The sequence below is a fragment of the Babylonia areolata genome, chromosome 27 (genome assembly GCF_041734735.1).
Source record: "Babylonia areolata isolate BAREFJ2019XMU chromosome 27, ASM4173473v1, whole genome shotgun sequence".
Classification (NCBI taxonomy): domain Eukaryota; kingdom Metazoa; phylum Mollusca; class Gastropoda; order Neogastropoda; family Buccinidae; genus Babylonia; species Babylonia areolata.
Window position 1 is genome coordinate 3,301,891 of NC_134902.1, and position 21,441 is coordinate 3,323,331.

General features: G+C 48.1%; 1 protein-coding gene across 1 annotated transcript in view; it reads right to left on the minus strand.

Moving 5' to 3' along the window:
* Positions 1-3,516: 3,516 nt before the first annotated feature.
* LOC143301558 (uncharacterized) overlaps positions 3,517-21,441 on the minus strand; it is a 41,542-nt gene continuing 23,617 nt past the window's right edge. The window contains exon 9 of the mRNA XM_076615937.1: positions 3,517-7,098. Within this exon, the coding sequence (XP_076472052.1) occupies positions 5,011-7,098 (2,088 nt within the window). The 3' untranslated portion in view covers positions 3,517-5,010. The remainder of the gene's footprint in view (positions 7,099-21,441) is intronic.

Genomic DNA, 21,441 nt, shown 5'->3' on the forward strand with positions numbered 1-21,441 from the left:
ATGAATTTTTTTTTTTTTTTTAGGGGAAGGAAGGGTGATCGCAAATATATACTAAGTCCAACTTTACGATTTCACCGTTCCTCCCCCTAGAAAATTTTTTTGGTTATTTTAATTACAATAAAAGCAATCCACCATACATTCAGTGTTCCATTTATTTTTTATTCCACACTGCCCTGTGAAAAGGCAGAATCTTGCATCAAAAGGACCAAAAACATCACCATGGGACAAAAAAAACTCTCCGAAGCACTACACTAGCCCACAATTTCTGGCAATCCCACGTTTCCTTTCACTTTGATAAAACAAGATTGTGAAAACGTTCAGGGGCAACACCACACTGGTGGTGGGCTTTTGCCCCATGATATAATAATATACAGACTTCACAAAAAGGAAAGGACCAGTTGGAACTAAGTTTTCATGGCCATGTGTGGCTGAAACGGCCATTGCTTCCTCAATGAGAGGCAAGTGGAAGACCATAGGTAGCCTGCTTAATTCAAATCGTAATTCTTTTTTCTCTTCAATATTTCAAGAAGTGGTCCTCAGCTGTTTGTGAAGTCTGTACGGTAATAATCATACAAAATCACATTATCATTGGTGCAAAAAATGAAAACATTATAAGGACCAGAGCCAGGCTGCATGAAGCGATCTTTTGCAGTGCAAAGTTTGCTTACAGTTAAGTATGTTCCTAACTATATGGAATTCGCTGTATAGTCCGGAACTATTAGCACACTTAGCACTGCCGAGTTCCCTCATACAACCCGCCCCTCTTCACGTTGTCCTCATCAGAGAGGTGCAAACTCACAACAGTCAAAACAAAAATCAACCAATAAACATGTATATGTAGCACAAAATAAACACTGACAAGCCAACAAGACTGGACATTGTTGATTACAGTCCAGCCTTCTGCACAGGGCCATATCAGGACTGACCAACTAAATGTGACGCAACACGCAAAAACCTGGATAAAGTCACAGCCAGCTGTTCTTTGTTACGCACAAAAACAAGTCATTACGGTCAAAATAATGAAAAACAAGATTTTGACATTTTTCAATCTTTGAAACCTTATCTGTCCTGTCGGCAAGTAGTTCAGCATGAAACTGTAATAACTTTAATAGTTTCAGGTGCATGCACTGTTTGTACTACTGGCACATCGTCATTTAAGCTGCAATGTTCAGTGCATTTGGCTTTTCTGAAATTACATCAGCTGATGATGTGGCAATGCACTTAAATGACTGCAGTTTGTAAACATTTTGATCAGGGATCTAAACCCAAAGTTTCGTCAGCATTACAGGATACATAAATGCAGCTTTTCTCTTATTTGAACATTCACTGTCGACTGCTCTCTCGTGGCATTAGGTCACTCCTCCACGCGCCATCCTCAATTTTGTACAGAAAGAAAATATGAATTTTCCATTCCTTTTTTTTTCCCATATAGAAATTTATAGTTACTAAATTCTGAACAGAATTCTGAAGATAATTTGTGTTCTAAAGTTACAAGAAGACAAATGTATGTTTTTAGTCATGAGCCGATTCTCCATTTGTTCTTATCAGGGATATGAACTTTGAAAAAAAAACATATACATAAAAAAAAAAAAATGTGATAGAGCTATTATGTTTTTTTGTATATTAATCTGTGATGATTTACTTTCTGAAAGTACATCAATGTCAAAAATGATTAATTCCGACTTTAGCCGGGTTTTCGCATGCCGCGTCACATACATACATAAATGTTCAACCACATGAATAACAAAACTGTCACATCAATAAAAAATTAAAAAAAAGACAACCCACAAAACACAGCTCATGACATTTTCTTAACCACTGAGCTCCTCAAAGAAAATATGACTAGGCTGCACTGATCCCCAGATTCCCAAAAATCATAAAAGATATTAACAAAAAAATGCATAAAAGCCAAAGAAAAATACTTCAAAATGGACAGCAAGTGCCCAACCCAGTGTCTACAACTTCACTACCTTATCGCCAGAGCAAAACAGCAATGATAATACATCAAAGACTGTGGAAGATTTAAAAAAAAAAAAAAAAGTATGTCAAGACTTGTTCTAACAAAACCCAAAGAGGAATGGACTGGGAAGGCAGAAAAAACAAACGGTGAAGGAAGAAAAGCGGCAGAAGTAAAGACAGCAATAAACAAGACAAAATTTCTAGCACAGAAGGCAGGGATGCTGTTTATACTCAAAGATCAGTGGAGTGATGGCCTAGAGGTAACGCGTCCACCTTGGAAGCGAGAGAATCTGAGTGCGCTGGTTCGAATCACGGTTCAGCCGCCGATATTTTCTCCCCCTCCACTAGACCTTGAGTGGTGGTCTGAACGCTAGTCATTCGGATGAGACAATGAGACGATAAACCGAGGTCCCGTGTGCAGCATGCATTTAGCGCACGTAAAAGAACCCACGGCAACAAAAGGGTTGTTCCTGGAAAAATTCTGTAGAAAAATCCACTTCGATAGGAAAAACAAATAAAACTACACGCAGGAAAAAATACCAAAAAAATGGGTGGCGCTGTAGTGTAGTGACGCGCTCTCTCTGGGGACAGCAGCCCAAATTTCACACAGAGAAATCTGATGTGATAAAAAGAAATACAAATACAAATAGATCCCCCAGCATCTCACAAATAAATTGGGAGAAACAACAACCAAAAACAAACTGAAAAAACAGGAAGTTAACTCAGCTGCCTGGGTATATATCAACGACTAGAAAAAGCCTGCAGAACACAGGATACAGACCAGGACAAAATCAAACAGAAAGAATGGAATCGAATCATCGGAAAATGAACAGAAATGAGCAAAAATTAAAAACTGTCTAAAATCACTAGCAAGTTACTCAACACTGAATTGATTATCAATCAAAACCATTAAAACTGTGCTGCTTAAAAAGCAAGCATCAGTAAACTGATTTAAACTTAAACCAAAGCATGTACACAAGATACACACGGGGGGAAAAAAATCAAAAAATCACAAAGCAAACCATAATAACTCAACAACATCCAACAACACAAGGAAGTAAGGGGGAGGGGAGGGGGGGGTGCAGGGGGGGTTGGGGGGGGGCCTGTCATATAAATTTGTGTGTCTGGATATTAGTGAGGGGGGGGCTAGTATGGGAAAAGGATTCTGTTTTCGTTTTTAGTTTGCCTTAGCGAGGTTGACAAGGGCACAATTCACACTAAACCCATTGCATCCCACAGGGGAAGCCAAAAGAAACACAATACAAATTTCAACAAATTATGCACCATTTTCACATCCCCTGAGTAAAAATTTTTTTTTTAAAGGAGGCAAGATTTGTAGAACAACACATGAAAGCAAAAAATCAAAAGGGTCAGACGACATTATTGTGAAAACAAGAAGGTAGAAAAGAGCATCCCTCTATCCATCCTTCCATGAAGTGACCACAATCATTTTTCGTTTATTCTGTCACTGATGGGGGAATCTTCACAAAGATTAACCAATTCTATCCCTATTCCTTAAAAAAATTAATAAAAGGAGGGGGGGGGGGGGGGGGGGGGGGTCACAAAAAAGGAACATAAAATATAAACTTAAGCAAATTACATTTCGTAATGTAAACACTCTTGAAAAATATATGCATTCTTCAGCATATAAATCATTTCTATACCAATTACTGTAAGTCTTTTAATCACATACTATGTATGTAAAATTCAAGAAAACACTTTGAGATCACATTTACATCTGCTCAGGAAAAAAAGAAAACCACATTCACTCCTGTTCCGGAAATAAAATGACTACATTTACACCTCCTGAGAGAAAAATAATTGACTTTATTTATTCTTTTTCAAGGGAAAAAAAAAAGACTAGATATAAGTACATTCATGATATAGTCTATTCAAGGGAAAACCGGACTACATTTTCTCCTGTTCAGATTCAGTTTCAGTTTCTCAAGGAGGCGTCACAGCGTTTGAACGAATCCATACCGGCAACACATGTGGAGTGATGGCCTGGAGGTAACGCGTCCACCTAGGAAGCTGAGAGAATCTGAGCACGCTGGTTCGAATCACGGCTCAGCCGCCGATATTTTCTCCCCCTCCACTAGACCTTGAGTGGTGGTCTGGACGCTAGTCATTCAGATGAGACGATAAACTGAGGTCCCGTGTGCAGCATGCACTTAGCGCACGTAAAAGAACCCATGGCAACAAAAGGGTTGTTCCTGGCAAAATTCTGTAGAAAAATCCACTTCAGTAGGAAAAACAAGTAAAACTGCACGCAGGAAAAATACAAAAAAAAATGGGTGGCGCTGTTGTGTAGCGACGCGCTCTCCCTGGGGAGAGCAGCCCGAATTTCACAAAGAGAAATCTGTTGTGATAAAATGAAAATGAAATGAAAATGAAAATGAACACATCTGCTAGGCAGATGCCTGACAGCAGCATAACCCAACGGAAAGAGACCTCTTGTTCAGAGAAAAACACACACACACACACACACAAAACTTTAACTACATTGACTGAAAACGCTGACAGTACAAATCAAAAACAACCGACTGAGAGGCACAACATCCAAGTGGTTAAAGCGCTGGACTTTCAATCTGAGGGTCCTGGGTTTGAATCTCGGTTACAGCGCCTGGTGGGCAAAGGGTACGGAGAAGGAAAATAATATGTGTCGTTCAAGGTAGAACCAATATTTCAAATCCCGAACCACACATGACTCATAAGGTGAGAGTAAACTCTCTTAATCTTATTCATATAATCCCCGTGAAGAATCTTCAGTCAACTGATTTACCCTCTCACCCGTCATATCTAAAACTGATGTGTGTGAACGTTCAGTCATGCAGACAGAAGGCCGCTTTTATTCACGATGTGATTGTTGACCATGCTTTTGACATCGCCATACTGACTGAGACCTGGTTGTATCAGCAGGGAGACGAATCATATATAGCGCAGCTTACACCACAAGGTTACAAAGTGAAATCCTTCCCGAGACAAGTTAGGAAGGGAGGCGGTATTGCAACCATTATGAGAAGCCATATCCAGGATATCTCTTGTCGTTCCTCACGTCTTGTTGTGGGTGCGGAAGTGGGCCAGGCGGTTGGAAGACTTTGCGAAACCTTTGCCGCACACCGAGCACTTGAAGGGCTTGTCCCCCGTGTGCTTCCTCATGTGCTCCGTCAGACTGCTGGGGATGGCAAAGGCCATGGGGCACTGGGAGCACTTGTGGGGCTTCTCCCCAGTGTGGACGCGCACGTGCCACTTCAGACTGGTGGACTGGGAGAAGGCCTTCCCGCAGTGCTCACACTTGTACGGCCGGATGCCCGCGTGGTTGTCCACATGCTTCTTGAAGTAGCCCACGTCGGAGAAAGACTTGCCGCACTGTGTGCACGTGTAGGGCCGCTCCCCGGTGCAGACACGGATGTGGACGCTCAGGTTGCTGGAACGCACGAAGGACTTGCCGCAGTGCGGGCACAGATAGGGGCGGTCGCCCGTGTGCGTCCGCAGGTGAGCTTTGTAGGTGCTGTTCAGGGTGAAGGCGCTGCCACAAACGTCGCACCTGAACGGTTTCTCTCCCGTGTGGGAGCGCAGGTGTTCCTTCAGGGTGTACAGACTCATCAGGATCTTGCCGCAGTACTGACAGGGGAACTCCCGCCGGCCGGCGCTGTGGGTTCGCAGGTGGGTGGCCAGGCGCGTCATGGTGCGGAACGACTCGGGGCACTGCGAGCACCTGAAGGCCTTCTCACCTGTGTGCACCTGCTGGTGCAGTGCCAGGTGGTTCCGGTATATGAAGCGCACCCCGCAGAATCCACAGCAGTGGGGGTGACTTTCCTCCGTCCTCCGCGCTACGTATCTCGCGGACACTGCCTGGTGTGTGGGGGCGCTTTCCTCTGATCGTTTCACTTTCGCTTTTACGTCCTTCTGCGGGCGTCCTCTGGTCCTTTGGGTTGGAACTTCCCCGTTTTCTTTCAAAGTGACTGCCCCTGGTTCTTTCAAAGTGACCGACCTTGTTCTTCTTCCGTCATCACCAGGCTTCTGACCGTCCGTTCCTTCACTGCACGGCTGATCATCGACTCCATCCATGTCCTCCCTTTTGGGCAGGACGTCCACCGTTGCCGCAGTGCAGCAGTGGAGAGCCAGCAGACTGCGGGAGCTAAAGGCCTGCCCGCACGACACACAGCCAGCGCTGTCCCCTTTACACACATGCCTGGCCAGGTAGGACAGCGTGGTGAAGGACTTATGGCACTTCCCACACAGGAAGGGCTTGTGGTGGTAGTGGGAGTGCGTGTGCACCACCAGGCCGCTCAGCTGAGTGAAGGCAGCTCCGCACTGCTGACACCCAAACCGTCTCTCCCCCGTGTGGGTCAGCCTGTGTCGGTCCAGGTGGTGCTTCTGGTGGAACTCTCTTCCGCACTGACCGCACCTCAAACTGTGTCCGCTGTCATCAGTCCTGTCCCCTTCAGTGTCTAGTGGTGGGATGATGTTCGCTTGTTGTTGCTGTTGCCCTGAATGTGTAGCTGTTTGGTGATCCAAGTGCGCGATTTCTTGTGATGGCGTGCCCGATTCAACCGGTCCAAAGCTCTTTGCAACACCTTGTAACGATGACGATTCTCTGGTGGCACAAGCTTTTCCCCTCCTCCTCTGAGGTACAGTGTGCATAAGCGCTGTGTGTTTGGCCAGGACGTGCGGCTGGAAGAACCTGGCGTGGCACAGTCGACACTCGTGGGGCATGCGGTCAGCGTGCGTCTGTGTGTGCACCACCAGCTGGTCAGGGTCAAACATCACCAGTGAACAAGTGCTGCAGGTGAACTTTTCGGAATCCAGATCCGCATCCTTCTCCACCTCCTCTTTCTTCTCCTGTTTAGGCTCCAGCCCTGACCCGTTTTCGTCTTCACGCTTGATGTCTGTTCTCGTTTTCACCGTTTCTCTTGTGTAGTACTCGTCATCGGTGGCATCGTCGAAATCAGCTGCATGGTTATCGAAGCTTTCACTGGCTGCTGCTGTTTCTTCTGCATCTGCCGGCCCTCCCAAAGGGTTTTCTGATCCCACACGGCTGCTGTTCTGGACGCCTAGGTTGGAGCGGAGACCGGCGTGGGAGTGACTGGCTTCACTGCGGCCTGTGCCATACCCTGCTGATGGACTGCTGTCAGCCTGCAACAGCCAACAGAACATAACATTGGTGTGCTGCTCTCTCAATGTCCTTTCAATGCACGCAGAATTTCCACAGGAACCATCATGTTGTAATGAAAGCATTTTTGCCATTCAAACTTTAGTGTCAATCATCCTGGCCATCACAGAACTGAGAACATACAAAGAAAAAACAAAAAATACAGGAGCTACTTTTGTGCCACAGGAGATGTCCAATGTTTGATGGACGGTGTGAGACATTTGCTCTGCGTGCATGCATGTATGTCTGTCTGTGTCTGTGTGTGTAAAATTGTGAGTGTGAGTATGTGTGTGTGTATGTCAGTATGCGTGTGTTTGTACGTGCATGCGCGTGTGCGTGTGTGTGTATGTGTGCGTGTGTGTACTGCTGACACGTCAAAATCCAGCAACATTGCCAGAACACTGCTCCAAACTCACCAACTTTCATGACACAGAAAATACTTCTGGGAAGCTGACAGCTGATAGAGGAAGCTGGCAGCCCATCTACCTACTGTGTCCGTGGGGGTCTGGGTTCGAATCACCGTCTCACCCTTTCTCCCAAGTTAAAGTGGGAAATCAAACAGAGTGTTTAGTAATTCAGATGAGATGAAAAACACGAGGCCCAGTGTGCAGCATGCACTTGGTGCACTTAAAAAGAATGCATTGCAATGGGAGTGTTGTCCTCTGGCAAATTTCCATAGAAAAAATCCACTGTATTTGTATCTGTATTTGTATTTTTATCACAACAGATTTCTCTGTGTGAAATTCGGGCTGCTCTCCCCAGGGAGAGCGCGTCGCTATACAACAGCGTCACCCATTTTTTTGTATTTTTTTCCTGTGTGCAGTTTTATTTGTTTTTCCTTATCGAAGTGGATTTTTCTACAGAATTTTGCCAGGAACAACCCTTTTATTGCCGTGGGTTCTTTTACATGCGCTAAGTGCATGCTGCACACAGGACCTCGGTTTATCGTCTCATCCGAATGACTAGCGTCCAGACCACCACTCAAGGTCTAGTGGAGGGGGAGAAGATATCGGCGGCTGAGCCGTGATTCGAACCAGCGCGCTCAGATTCTCTCGCTTCCTAGGCGGACGCGTTACCTCTAGGCCATCACTCCACTACCTGTATCGGGTACACAAACATACTCATGCATGCATTCAAGGCCCGACTGAAATGAAATTATGGTGCTTAGAGCCTCGCCGACCACTAAGGCCATCTCAAGGCTATCGCCGCGTCAATTACTACTACAAGGCTAAAAAAAACAACCAATTAAAACGAGTCACCACTTCAAACTTTCCACTCCAAAGTTAAAAAAAACCTTCCATAGTTTAAAACCTTCAAATCTGGTTAAAAAGGTTCACTTCTTTTAAGAAGTCCATCAGCGCCCACGGAGGGACATCACGAAACAAAGTCTTCAAAGAAACCGCCGTGTAATGTCTGCGTCTAACGTCATGCAGATCCCAACAGTCAAGGAGCACGTGTTTCACGGTGAGAGGCTCGTCACAGGGAACGCATCGAGGGGCCTCCTCCCCCTTCAACAAGTAAGAATGAGTAAAAAAAAAGTGTGCCCCGTACGCAGTCTGCACAGCACAGATTCCTCCTTTCTGTTCTTCACCCCCGAAGGGAGGGTCTCTTTTAGGTCCGGACGGATCTGGAAGAGCTTGTTGTCCGTCTGGGTGTTCCACTTCTCTTGCCAAAGATCCTTGACGTAAGTATTGACCTTCCGCTTCATGTCTGTATAGGGTACCAAGGATCTGGACAATTCTTTCTTTACAGCGTTCCTGGCCAGCAGGTCCGCCCTTTCGTTACCACGAATGCCAACATGTCCGGGAACCCAGGCCAACACAACCTCGTATCCTTTCTTCGTTGCGAGAGTAAAAGTTTCATAAAATTCCAGCAGTTTGGGATGAGTGATATTCCTGCAGGCGATCGCCTCCAGGGCTGACAAGGAGTCGGAAAAGATCATGAATCTCTTCTGTTTGGAAGAGAGAACCATTTTTAACCCCAGGACCAGTGCGGTCAGTTCCGCGGTGTATACCGAGCTGTCAGACAGGATGTGTTCCGTTGAGGGCCGGTCAGGAAAGGCGGGACAGAACGCAGATGCGGCGACTCCGTCCTCTGACTTGGAACCGTCAGTGAAGATGCCTTGAAAAGTGGGGAATTTGTGGCACAGTTCCGAAAAGTAGGTTCTGTAGGCCAGAGAACTGGTGGTGTCCTTACGGTACGAGGCCAGATCGAATCGGACCTCAGGTGTTGTAAAGGTCCACGGGGGGCTGTCAGGGAACTTAGAGAAATCTGAGATGCCACCGACATCCAGATCGGCATTTTCCAAGTGCGGCTGAATGCGGAGTCCGAGAGGAGGTATGCAGTTTGGGTTGTCTGTAAATTTCTTATCGAAAGGGTTGTTGAATACAGCGTCGTAAGCAGGGTTTGTAGGTTCCGAAAACAATTTCAAATAATAGTTCAGGGTCAGCTTCAGTCTGCGGTTGGAAAGAGGCGGTTCCCCCGCCTCTGCGTACAGGCTGTGCACAGGGGTGGTGCGGAAAGCACCTAAGCTGAGACGGAGCCCTTGGTGGTGTACAGGGTCCAACAGTTTCAGGTAGGACGGTCTGGCCGAGCCGTATACAACACTTCCATAATCCAGTTTGGACCGGACCAGGACTCTGTAGAGGTGCAAGAGAGTCCTCTTATCAGCACCCCAGTTCGTGTGTGCCACAACTCGGATGATGTTCAGGGCTTTTAGGCAAGATATTTTCAGCTGTTTAACGTGGCTGAGAAAATTCAGCTTCTGATCGAAGACGATCCCTAGAAATCTGGCTTCCTTGACCGCCGGGATGGTGGATGTTCCCAGACGGATTTCAGGGTCCTGATAGAATTGGCGAAAATTATGAAAATGGATGCATTCAGTTTTGGAGGACGAAAATGTGAAGCCATTCTCCTCTGCCCAACACTGGATTTTGTTGACGCAGAGCTGAAGCCGTCGCTGGATGCTGGCGTACGTGCTGCCGGTTGCATATAAGGCAAAATCATCCACGAACAGCGAGCTGTCCGATCCTTTCTGAACGGATTGAACGATGTCATTAATTCTGATGCTGAACAGAGCCGGCGACAGGATGCTCCCCTGCGGGACACCCAGCTCCTGCTCGTGAATGTCGGACAGGGTGGTGCCGACTCTCACCTGGAATTGTCTGTCTTGTAAAAAATTGTGGATAAACTGAGGCAGGTGTCCTCGGAAGCCGAGCTTGTGCAAGTCGGAAAGAATACCAAATTTCCACGTGGTATTGTAAGCTTTCTCCAGGTCAAAAAATATGGCCACCACATGCTGTTTGTTGACGAAAGCATTTCTTATCGTGGTTTCCAGACGAACCAGATGGTCAACGGTAGAGCGATGCTTGCGGAAACCGCACTGTTCTTTCGCCAGAAGGCCGTCGGTCTCTAGTTTCCACATCAGTCTACCGTTGACCATCTTCTCCATCAGTTTGCAGACGCAGCTGGTCAGTGCAATTGAGCGGTAGTTGGAGGGGTTCGAGGGGTCTTTTCCCGGTTTCGGCAGCGGGATTATGAGGGCTTTCCGCCAGGAGGGTGGAAAGAAGCCTGTGACCCAGATGTGGTTATAAACTTTAAGCAGGGTGTCCAGACAGGTTTGGGGAAGGTGCTTTAGGAGTTTATAATGGACCTCGTCCATTCCTGGACAGGAATCCGTACAGGTCTGAAGGGCAGATTTAAGTTCGTTCATTGTGAAAGGAAGGTTGTAATTCTCTGTGTTGTCGGAAAAGAAGTTACATGGTGTTTTTTCTGACAGGTTTTTGGTTTTAAGAAAGCGAGCAGATTTGTTAGCAGATCTCGAGTTCTGTTCTATTGTGGAGGCAAGCAAATTGGCAACTGCTTTCTTCTCTGTGACCAGAGCGTCTGAAAGTTTAAGATGGTGGAAGGTCGGGCATGCGTTTTTGCCCTTAATTCTTTTTAAAACCCTCCACACTTTCTTCTTGGGTGTGTTGGAGGTTAGGGAAGAGCAGAAATCTCTCCATGACTTCCTCTGGCTCTTTTTAAAAACATACCTGGCTTTCGCCCTCAGCTGTTGATGGGTTCGAACGCTATCGGACTCCGGTCTCCGAAAGACGCGTCGCTGCGCTCTCTTCCGAGACTTGCGGGCCTCCCGACATTCCGCGTTGAACCAGGGCGTTCTAGGGACCTGAGGCTTGGAGGTAGACGATGGGACTGCTGCTTTGGCGCAATCTAAAACGATCCGAGTCAGAGCGTCAGCAGGGTCCTTGCTTTTCAATACTGTTTCTTCCTGCAGCTCCGCTCTTATCTTGGTGGTAAAAAAACTCCAGTCTGCTTTGTCGTAGTACAGGCGGTCAGGCAGAGAGTCACCTTCTCCATCTGTGGGGCGGAGGACGACAGGAAAGTGGTCACTCCCGTGCAGATCGTCGTGCACTTTCCACTCGTAGTCCAGAACCAACGATGGATCGCAGACCGACAGATCTAAACACGAGAGCTTTCCAGAGGACAGATGCAGGTAAGTGGGAGACTTGTCGTTAAGACAGCACAAGTCCATGTCAGAGAGAAGGTTTTCTAAGAGAAGACCTCGGGCTGATGTCATCTCACTTCCCCAGAGCGGGGAGTGTCCGTTGAAGTCGCCCAACAGTAAAAACGGACGTGGGAGCTGGTCGACCAGGTTCATGAGGTCCTGCCTCAGAACGCGGACGGAAGGGGGAAGGTAGAGAGAGCAGACAGTGATGGTTTTCTTGAGCGTGACTCTGACTGCCACCGCCTGTAAAGGGGTGCTTAAAAGAACTGTACTGTATAAAAGGGACTTTCGAATAAAAAGAGCGACACCTCCCGTCAACCCCTCTTGCTTCGGTTGAGCGGGTTTAAAAACGGAGTTAAAACCAGAGAGAGATAAAACCTTGCCATCTCTTTGCAGAGTCTCCTGCAGTGCCAGCACTGAAGGTTTCAAAGCACGACAAAGCAGCTGGAGTTCCTGGAAGTTGGCATAGAATCCCCGGATATTCCAGTGGATCACTGCCATTAAAAAGGTTTTTAAAAAAAAATAAAGCAGCAGCCTATTCCATCGCTACCCCCTGCTCCTCCACTTGCGGTGGCTCAAGGTCCGCCAGGATGGAGTATTTGTTTTTTGACAAATTTTTCGGATTCCGACCGGGTCGGAATATCCACCACCTCGGCCCCTCCCGATCCCGCCGTGGCCGCAACCCTCCCCTCCTTGAGTTTTGGAGGTACGGGGGGCTTCCGGCCACTTCCGCCAGCCCGAGGGCCAGGCAGACGAGAGGCGGGGCGAGGGGGCCCGGGGGGTGGGGTGGGGCGGGAGGCGGACAACGTGCCTCCGCCCGAGGCTTTTCTCTCCCGCCCAGCAGCCCCTGAGGACTGCCGCGCAGGATGGGAAGGGGTGGACACAGCGCCTCCACCGAAGGCCAACGGTTCCGACGAGGCGGTTAAGTCGTCCGTCTGCGTTCCTGTGGACGTCGTCTGGACCGCGACGTCCACCGTCCTGGATCTGACGACAGAGGCATACGACGCCTTAGGCGACGCGGCCTCCACCTGTTTCCTTGCCTCAAAGAAGGAAATTTTCTGTTCTGTCTTGACTTTCTGGATTTGTTTTCTTTCTTCCAGGCGGGGCAGTCCTTCGATGAGGACGGGTGGCCACCTCCGCAGTTCGAACACAGGGCTGCACTGACGCAATCGCCCTGGTGCGCCGCCTTCGAACAGGTGCCACACGCCTCTTCCTCCTTACATCGGTCTCTCACGTGTCCGAATTTCTGACACTTAAAGCATCTCAGAGGGGACGGTACGTACAGGCTGACATTAACTAGCAGGTATCCGACCCGAATGTCCTTGGGGACATCCGGGCAGCAGAAGGTGAGGAAGAAAGTGTTGGTCGGGACTCTGTCCGACCCCTTCCTCACCGTCACCCTGTACACGTTGGTCACTCCCTGAGAGGACAGCTCGCTCTTGATCTCGGCCTCAGACACACCTTTCAACTCCGGGCATCTGATGACTCCCTTTGAGCAGTTGAGACCTTTGTGAGGGGAAATCTTCACCGCGCTATCCACGAAAGTGGTCGCCTTGAGAAGGAGCTGTGTCTGCCTTTTGGATTCTGTCTGCACTAAAAACGCTCCGCTCCTCAGCCTCTTGATGGATCTGAGCGATCCTGCCAGACACTGAAAGCCCTTCTGGACAGCGAAGGGGCTGAGAGCCGACAAGGGCTTGTCGTCATCAGCGCCCTCCATCACTAGCCACGATGGCCAAAAACCAGAGGTCTCGACGACCTCCGACTCAGAGTCTGAGTCGTCCGTTCCCTGTCGTCGTCTTTTTCCGAGTTTGGGGGGGTGTGTTTGTTTAGGATTCATGTTGAAAAAAAAAAGTGAATTCATCCCTCCCTTACCCACCCACCATGGGGTCCAACTTAGGGGCCAGGGTCAAGGGAACACCAGCTTGACCCCTTCCAGGTTTCGGGAGCCCAGCTCCAACGTGCTCCCCCCCGATCATGCCCAGCTCCCGGGGACAGAGAGCCGAGCACTACGGGGGTTACCTTCGTCAGCCACTAAACTGCCAGTCTTGACCCAGCACCACGAAGGGGCAGCCGATTGACACACACGGGCCAATGTGTGCCGCCTGTCTTAAGAGAGGTCCGAGCCAAAGGGATGTGTTGAGAGCAGCGTGCTCTCTCAATCCCCAGGATCTCATTCCCCTCCATCACAGGTCGCGCCGCACGGCAAACACGGCGGGCCTAAAGAAGGCCGCAGAGAAAAAAAGAATGTGGAAAAGAAGGCTTGATGGGGAGCTGAGGACAGAAAAGAGGCGGTAAAAAGAAGAACAAAGAATAGCGAAAGGGACAGTGGGTCACGTTTAGTTTGGGCCTCACTCACGACCTGTTCGGCATGGGAAGCCCTATCAGGGGCATCAGTACAAAACCACCACTTATTCAGCCCTAACAGCTACGATGGCTATGTAGGCTGTCAATTAAGACCTGGGACCAGAGCACCAAACCCCAAGAAGCACTGATGCCCCCGCCGACATAGCTCGCTCGATCACTGGCCACTAAGCCTCCCGACCACGACAAGGTAGTGACCCTCCCGGGAGTGGGTCAGGAGAACACCAGCCTGACCCCCTCCAGGTTTCGGGAGGATTCAAGGCCCGACTAGCACGATGGGTTATGCTGCTGCTAGCGGATGTGGTGTAGCTTTTCTGGATTTGTCTAAATGCAGTGACACCTTGAGAAACTGAAACTCTCTCCATCACCACTGCCTCTCTGGCTCAGAATCAATCTTATGGTTAAAACCTACAACTGCATTCCCAAGGCCATTTTACCTTTCATGCTCACCTGCAAAACTGGGTACCAAAAAAAAAATGGTGGGATCCTCTACTTTGTGCTGTTATCAGTCTGCTGGGATCCTTTACTTTGTGCTGTTATATCAGTCTGCTGGGATCCTCTACTTTGTGCTGTTATATCAGTCTGCTGGGATCCTCTACTTTGTGTTGTTATATCAGTCTGCTGGGATCCTCTACTTTGTGCTGTTATGTCAGTCTGCTGGGATCCTCTACTTTGTGCTGTCAGTCTGCTGGGATCCTCTACTTTATGCTGCTATCAGTCTGCTGGGATCCTCTACTCTGTTGCTGTTATATCAGTCTGCTGGGATCCTCTACTTTGTGCTGTCAGTCTGCTGGGATCCTCTACTTTATGCTGCTATCAGTCTGCTGGGATCCTCTACTTTGTGCTGTCAGTCTGCTGGGATCCTCTACTCTGTGCTGTTATATCAGTCTGCTGGGATCCTCTACTTTGTGCTGTTATCAGTCTGCTGGGATCCTCTACTTTGTGCTGTCATCAGTCTGCTGGGATCCTCTACTTTGTGCTGTTATATCAGTCTGCTGGGATCCTCTACTTTGTGCTGTTATATCAGTCTGCTGGGATCCTCTACTCTGTGCTGTTATATCAGTCTGCTGGGATCCTCTACTTTGTGCTGTTATATCAGTCTGCAGGGATCCTCTACTTTGTGCTGTCAGTCTGCTGGGATCCTCTACTTTGTGCTGTCATCAGTCTGCTGGGATCCTCTACTTTGTGTTGTTATATCAGTCTGCTGGGATCCTCTACTTTGTGCTGTTATATCAGTCTGCTGGGATCCTCTACTTTGTGCTGTTATATCAGTCTGCTGGGATCCTCTACTCTGTGCTGTTATATCAGTCTGCTGGGATCCTCTACTTTGTGTTGTTATATCAGTCTGCTGGGATCCTCTACTCTGTGCTGTTATATCAGTCTGCTGGGATCCTCTACTTTGTGCTGTTATATCAGTCTGCTGGGATCCTCTACTTTGTGCTGTAATATCAGTCTGCTGGGATCCTCTACTTTGTGCCGTCATCAGTCTGCTGGGATCCTCTACTTTGTGCTGTCAGTCTGCTGGGATCCTCTACTTTGTGCTGTTATATCAGTCTGCTGGGATCCTCTACTTTGTGCTGTTATATCAGTCTGCTGGGATCCTCTACTTTGTGCTGTCAGTCTGCTGGGATCCTCTACTTTGTGCTGTTATATCAGTCTGCTGGGATCCTCTACTCTGTGCTGTTATATCAGTCTGCTGGGATCCTCTACTTTGTACTGTCATCAGTCTGCTGGGATCCTCTACTTTGTGCTGTTATCAGTCTGCTGGGATCCACTACTTTGTGCTGTCAGTCTGCTGGGATCCTCTACTTTGTAAAGTCATCAGTCTGCTGGAACTTCCGGATTCACCTTCTGGACACAATGGATGGGAAACAACCCAAGCTGGTACACTAAACTACAATTTCTTACTAGATGGATTGTGTCCCTTCAACTGTGCTCTCCCTACCCTCTGAATCTTAACTCAGTACGGCCAGTCTTTGTCAACATTCACCTCTTCAGTATAAGAGCCTTCCTCTTGCAATATTTTGATAATGGTAATTGGGGTGAAACGCTGTTAACGTTGTCTCTTTCACCGTTCGTATGGAGAAGAGTTAACACTGTTTCCTGTACATGTGAATACACATGTCTTTTCCCCTGTATATATATATCCCACCAGTTTCAGTATAAACTGGTAAATGGGTACTAAAATTTAAAAAAATTACTGTGTATTTTAGTTTGTTATACCATGTCACTGTTATCGCTACACTCAAACTAACGCCTCGGTTCCCAGTTCAGGCTCAACTAGTCAGATAACAGAGCCCGAACATGTCACTTCACTCACAATTCTTGTAATTTGTGATCGGTGCATTTGACTATGGAGTATTGCTTTCGCTATTCTTATTGTAATGCATATCAGATGGATAATTACCTTTGACCTTTTATTAGTTTTTTTCCCCATTTTGGTTATCTCCCCTTTTGTTTCTTTTGTTTACTTTTCTTTTCTTTTTTTTTTGTTATTCCTCTGTGGCCGTTTTCCTGTCACTATCATGTTTCATTGTTATTCCTCTGTGGCCGTTTTCCTGTCACTATCATGTTTCATTGTTATTCCTCTGTGGCCATTTTCCTGTCACTATCATGTTTCATTGTTATTCCTCTGTGGCCATTTTCCTGTCACTATCATGTTTCATTGTTATTCCTCTGTGGCCGTTTTCCTGTCACTATCATGTTTCATTGTTATTCCTCTGTGGCCGTTTTCCTGTCACTATCATGTTTCATTGTTATTCCTCTGTGGCCATTTTCCTGTCACTATCATGTTTCATTGTTTCTCTATTCCTCTGTGGCCGTTTTCCTGTCACTATCATTGTTATTCCTCTGTGGCCGTTTTCCTGTCACTATCATTGTTATTCCTCTGTGGCCGTTTTCCTGTCACTATCATGTTCATTGTTATTCCTCTGTGGCCGTTTTCCTGTCACTATCATTGTTATTCCTCTGTGGCCGTTTTCCTGTCGCTATCATTGTTATTCCTCTGTGGCCGTTTTCCTGTACCTATCATGTTTCATTGTTATTCCTCTGTGGCCGTTTTCCTGTCACTATCATTGTTATTCCTCTGTGGCCGTTTTCCTGTCACTATCATTGTTATTCCTCTGTGGCCGTTTTTCCTGTCACTATCATGTTTCATTGTTATTCCTCTGTAGCCGTTTTGCTGTCACTATCATTGTTATTCCTCTGTGGCCGTTTTCCTGTCACTATCATTGTTATTCCTCTGTGGCCGTTTTCCTGTACCTATCATGTTTCATTGTTATTCCTCTGTGGCCGTTTTCCTGTCACTATCATGTTTCATTGTTATTCCTCTGTGGCCCGTTTTCCTGTCACTATCATTGTTTTCCTCGTGGGCCCTTTTCCGTCATATCAAGTTTCATGTTATTCCTCTTACCGTTTTGCTGTCACTTCATTGTTTTTTCCTCTGTGGCCGTTTTCCCGTCCCATTTTCATTGTTATTTCCCCTGTGGCTTTTTTCCCTTCCCATTTTCATTGTTAATCCCCTGTGGGCCTTTTCCTTCACTACATTTTTATTCTCTGGGGCCCTTTTTCCTGTCACATGATCTTCATTGTTTTCCTCTGTGGTCGTTTTCCTTCACTATATTGTTATTCCCCTGGGGGCCGTTTTCCTGTACCTACATGTTTTTATTTTTTATTCCTCTGTGGCCATTTTCCTGTCACTGTCAGTTTCATTGTTATCCTTGTGGCATTTTCCTGTCACTATCATTTTTGTTATTCCTCTGTGGCCGTTTTCCTGTCACTATCTTGTTATTCCTCTGTGGCCGTTTTCTGTGCCTATCATGTTTCATTTATTCCTCTGTGGCCTTTTCTGTCACTATCATGTTTCATTGTTATTCCTCTGTGGCCGTTTTCCTGTCACTATCATGTTTCATTGTTATTCCTCTGTGGCCGTTTTCCTGTCACTATCATGTTTCATTGTTATTCCTCTGTGGCCGTTTTCCTGTCACTATCATGTTTCCTGTTATTCCTCTGTGGCCATTTTCCTGTCACTATCATGTTTCATTGTTATTCCTGTGTGGCCGTTTTCCTGTCACTATCATTGTTATTCCTCTGTGGCCGTTTTCCTGTCACTATCATTGTTATTCCTCTGTGGCCGTTTTCCTGTCACTATCATGTTTCATTGTTATTCCTCTGTGGCCATTTTCCTGTCGCTATCATGTTTCATTGTTATTCCTCTGTGGCCGTTTTCCTGTCACTATCATGTTTCATTGTTTCTCTAGGACTCGAAAAGAGTTGATGGGAATAAACTTGTTGTCACAGTGTAACAGCAGCAGCTGAGAACAGGAAGGATGGGAAAAAAAACCCAAGTTGGTGCAGCATGCAGTGTGTGAGGATGGTTGGCATCCCTTCATTGTGCCCCCTCATCACTGCCATGTGATGGACAAGCAACAGCCGGGGTACAAAAAGGAGGAGTTTGTATTATACTCCATGTTTGGTGTTAAATATACTTACCATGTCAAACTGATGCAAACTAGGCCTATTGGTTTGCTCTGCTTGGCCAAATTTCGCGCGGCTAACAGTGAAAAGATGGGCCCACCGCTCTCAGCCAATCAAACACCTCTAAAAACTATAAGCGCTTAATCATTCCGTGGCCATGAACAAAAATGCCCCATAAGAACCACGGCGGAGACGCGGGGACGGACGGGCGGGCATTCGAGTTTGACATGGTAAGTATATTTAACACCAAACATGGAGTATAATACAAACTCCTCCTTTTGGTGTCATATACTGTACCATGTCAAACTGATGCAGAATTTAAAGCAAATGGAGGCGGGCAACGCCTACTGGTTCATATGGGGAGCCCTTGTAACTGAGACGGCAGTGTTAGCCGCGACAAAGGAAATCCCCTTGGAACCGTCAGCCCTGGTCATACGGAAATTCCTGAGGTAGAAGTTGATGAAGGGATTCTCAGACGGCCAGAAGGCTGCCTCCAAGACATGCTGCGTTGGCACTGAGTGCTGGAAAGCAGCCGAAGTAGCTATGGCCCGCACTTCGTGTGCCCTGGGATGAAGACAGCTGATATCACTGTGTGCATGAGAGTAGGCTCTACGAATGACTTGGGAAACCTGGCGGGAAATGGTGCCTGCAGCGATGTCTTTCTTGTAATTCTCATTGAGGGAGATGAGCAGACACCTCTGAGAAGAACGCCTATGGCGAGACCTATCCCAATAATATCTGAGACACCGAACAGGACAGGTGCCTATCCTCATCATCTTGGGCAAGAATATCAAAGGTCTGACCCTCGGAGAGGGGGAAGGAACCTCAGGGTCTTGGTTCTTAGCCAGAAACTCTGGAAGGAAACGAATAGTGATGGAACCATCTCTGTGGAAGGCCAGATCTTGTGGCATTCCACTAAGCCCATGCAGCTCACTTCTACGACTGCCTGTGGCCAGCCACAGAAGGAAAGTGGTCTTGAGGGTGAGGATGTCAACAGGAATAGTCCCCAATGGTAGGAAGGGCTGTTTTCGAATGAAATCCAGCACCAGGAACAAGTCCCAGAGGGGCACTCTTCTGGGGTCTCTAGCTTCCTTCAGAGGGGCACCCCTAGCCACCTCTCTGAGCAGGCAATCCACTTCAAAGGCGGAACCACCTAGCTGTTTGCATTGTGGTACAGAAGGCAGACCTGTACCCTCGCACAGAACTAGCAGACAGGATGAACCGAGGAGCAGAGAGCCAGAAAGTTGGCCAGCTGCATGCTCGTAAGGTTCGTAGGGGTAATGCCCTGAGCTGTACACCACCGCAACCATATCTTCCAGCGAAAGTCATACAAAGTCTCCATTCCCTGCCTCCTTGCTCTGGTGACTATGGAGAGGAGGTCAGAGGAGGCAGACCCCTGGGTCAGCACAGCCGACACAGAGGCCGACCGAGGGGTCGAGGACTTCAATGGTGATGCTGACAGTTCCGACCGCACAGCAGCCATGCGTGCTGGTGGAGCAGTTGAGGATTGGAATGCGGAGTGCCCGAGTGAGGCTGCCTCAGCAGATGAGATTTGGTTTCAAGTTCCAGGGGTGGGAACATGTGTCAGGGACTGAAGGTCCGGAAACCAGGTCTGGGCTGGCCATTTCGGCGCAATGAGGATCGGCTGCGGGTGTTCCAATCTGTCTTTCCGTATCACCTTGGACAGAATTGGAAAGGGAGGAAACGCGGAGGCAATCAGACTGCTCCAATCTAGAGAGAGAGCATCCACTGCCCACGCTTCTGGGTCGGCAACCGAAGACACGGAAGTGGGAAGTCTCTTGTTGAACAAGGTCCACCATCGGCCGAAACCACTGTTCCCACACCCCCTGAAGGCTGTCCTTGTCCAGGGTGCACTCTGTGCGCATGACACTCTTGGGCCTGCTAAGAGCATCTGCCAAGAAGTTGGTTTTTCCTGCTCAGTGTCTCGCTGAAAGTGCAATGCCCTTGCTGTGGCACCAAACGGAGGAGAGCCTCAGTCCGCATTGAGAGGTCTGCCGAGTGCGCTCCCCCCATTTGTTCACATAACATGCGACCGTCGTCTTGTCCGTGAACAAGCGGATGATCTTGCCAGTGGCCTCCCCCATGAAGTGCAGGAGAGTCCTGCGAACTGCCTCCAGTTCCAGAACATTGATGTGGCATAGGCGCTCCTCCGGGGACCAAGTCCCTGCTGCATAGAGTGAGTCCATGTGGGCTCCCCAGCCCAGGGAGGAGGCGTCTGTGAAGAGTGCCACCTGAAGAGTAGGTGGGGCTAAGGGCACCCTCTGTGTCCAAAGGGGGTGATTAACCACTCTGATGTCACCTCGAGGAACCACTCGCCCAGACATATCTGGGTATCCCATGGCTGAGTGCTCTGGGACCGGCGTAACCTCAGTGCCCTCTGGAGAGGGCGCTTGAGAACCCTGTCCAGGGGAATGAGAGGTGCCGTGGACTCCATCATGCCCAAGAGGGAAGAAAGTGTCTGCGCTGTATCTTGGGAGGAGTGGCGCCAGTGGCTGAGGAGGCCTGCCAGACGGTACCAGTGATCTGGCGCCAGAGAGACTATCATAGACCGCATGTCGAATCTCATCCCTAAGAAGTCAAAGGACTGACATGGGGACAGATCGCATATCTGCTGGTCCATGAGGAAGCCCAGTTGGGAGCAAAGGTCTAGAAGTCTGGCCGTATGACTCAGGCACCGGGCCTGCGACTGGGCCAGGATAAGCAAGTCGTCCAGGTACACACAGAGACAAATGGATTCCGAGCGGACTGATGGACACCAATTCCCGCACCACCTTGGTAGACAGGAAAGGGGCAAGGGACAGACCAAATGGGAGGGCCGGGAACTGGATCCCCTTGTCCCTCCACACGAACCTCAGGTACCGACGGGATGCCGAATGGATGAGTATATGAAAATAAGCATCTTCCAGATCGATAGAGGTAGGCCAATCACCTTGTTGGATGGTCTCCCGAATCTGTGCCTGTG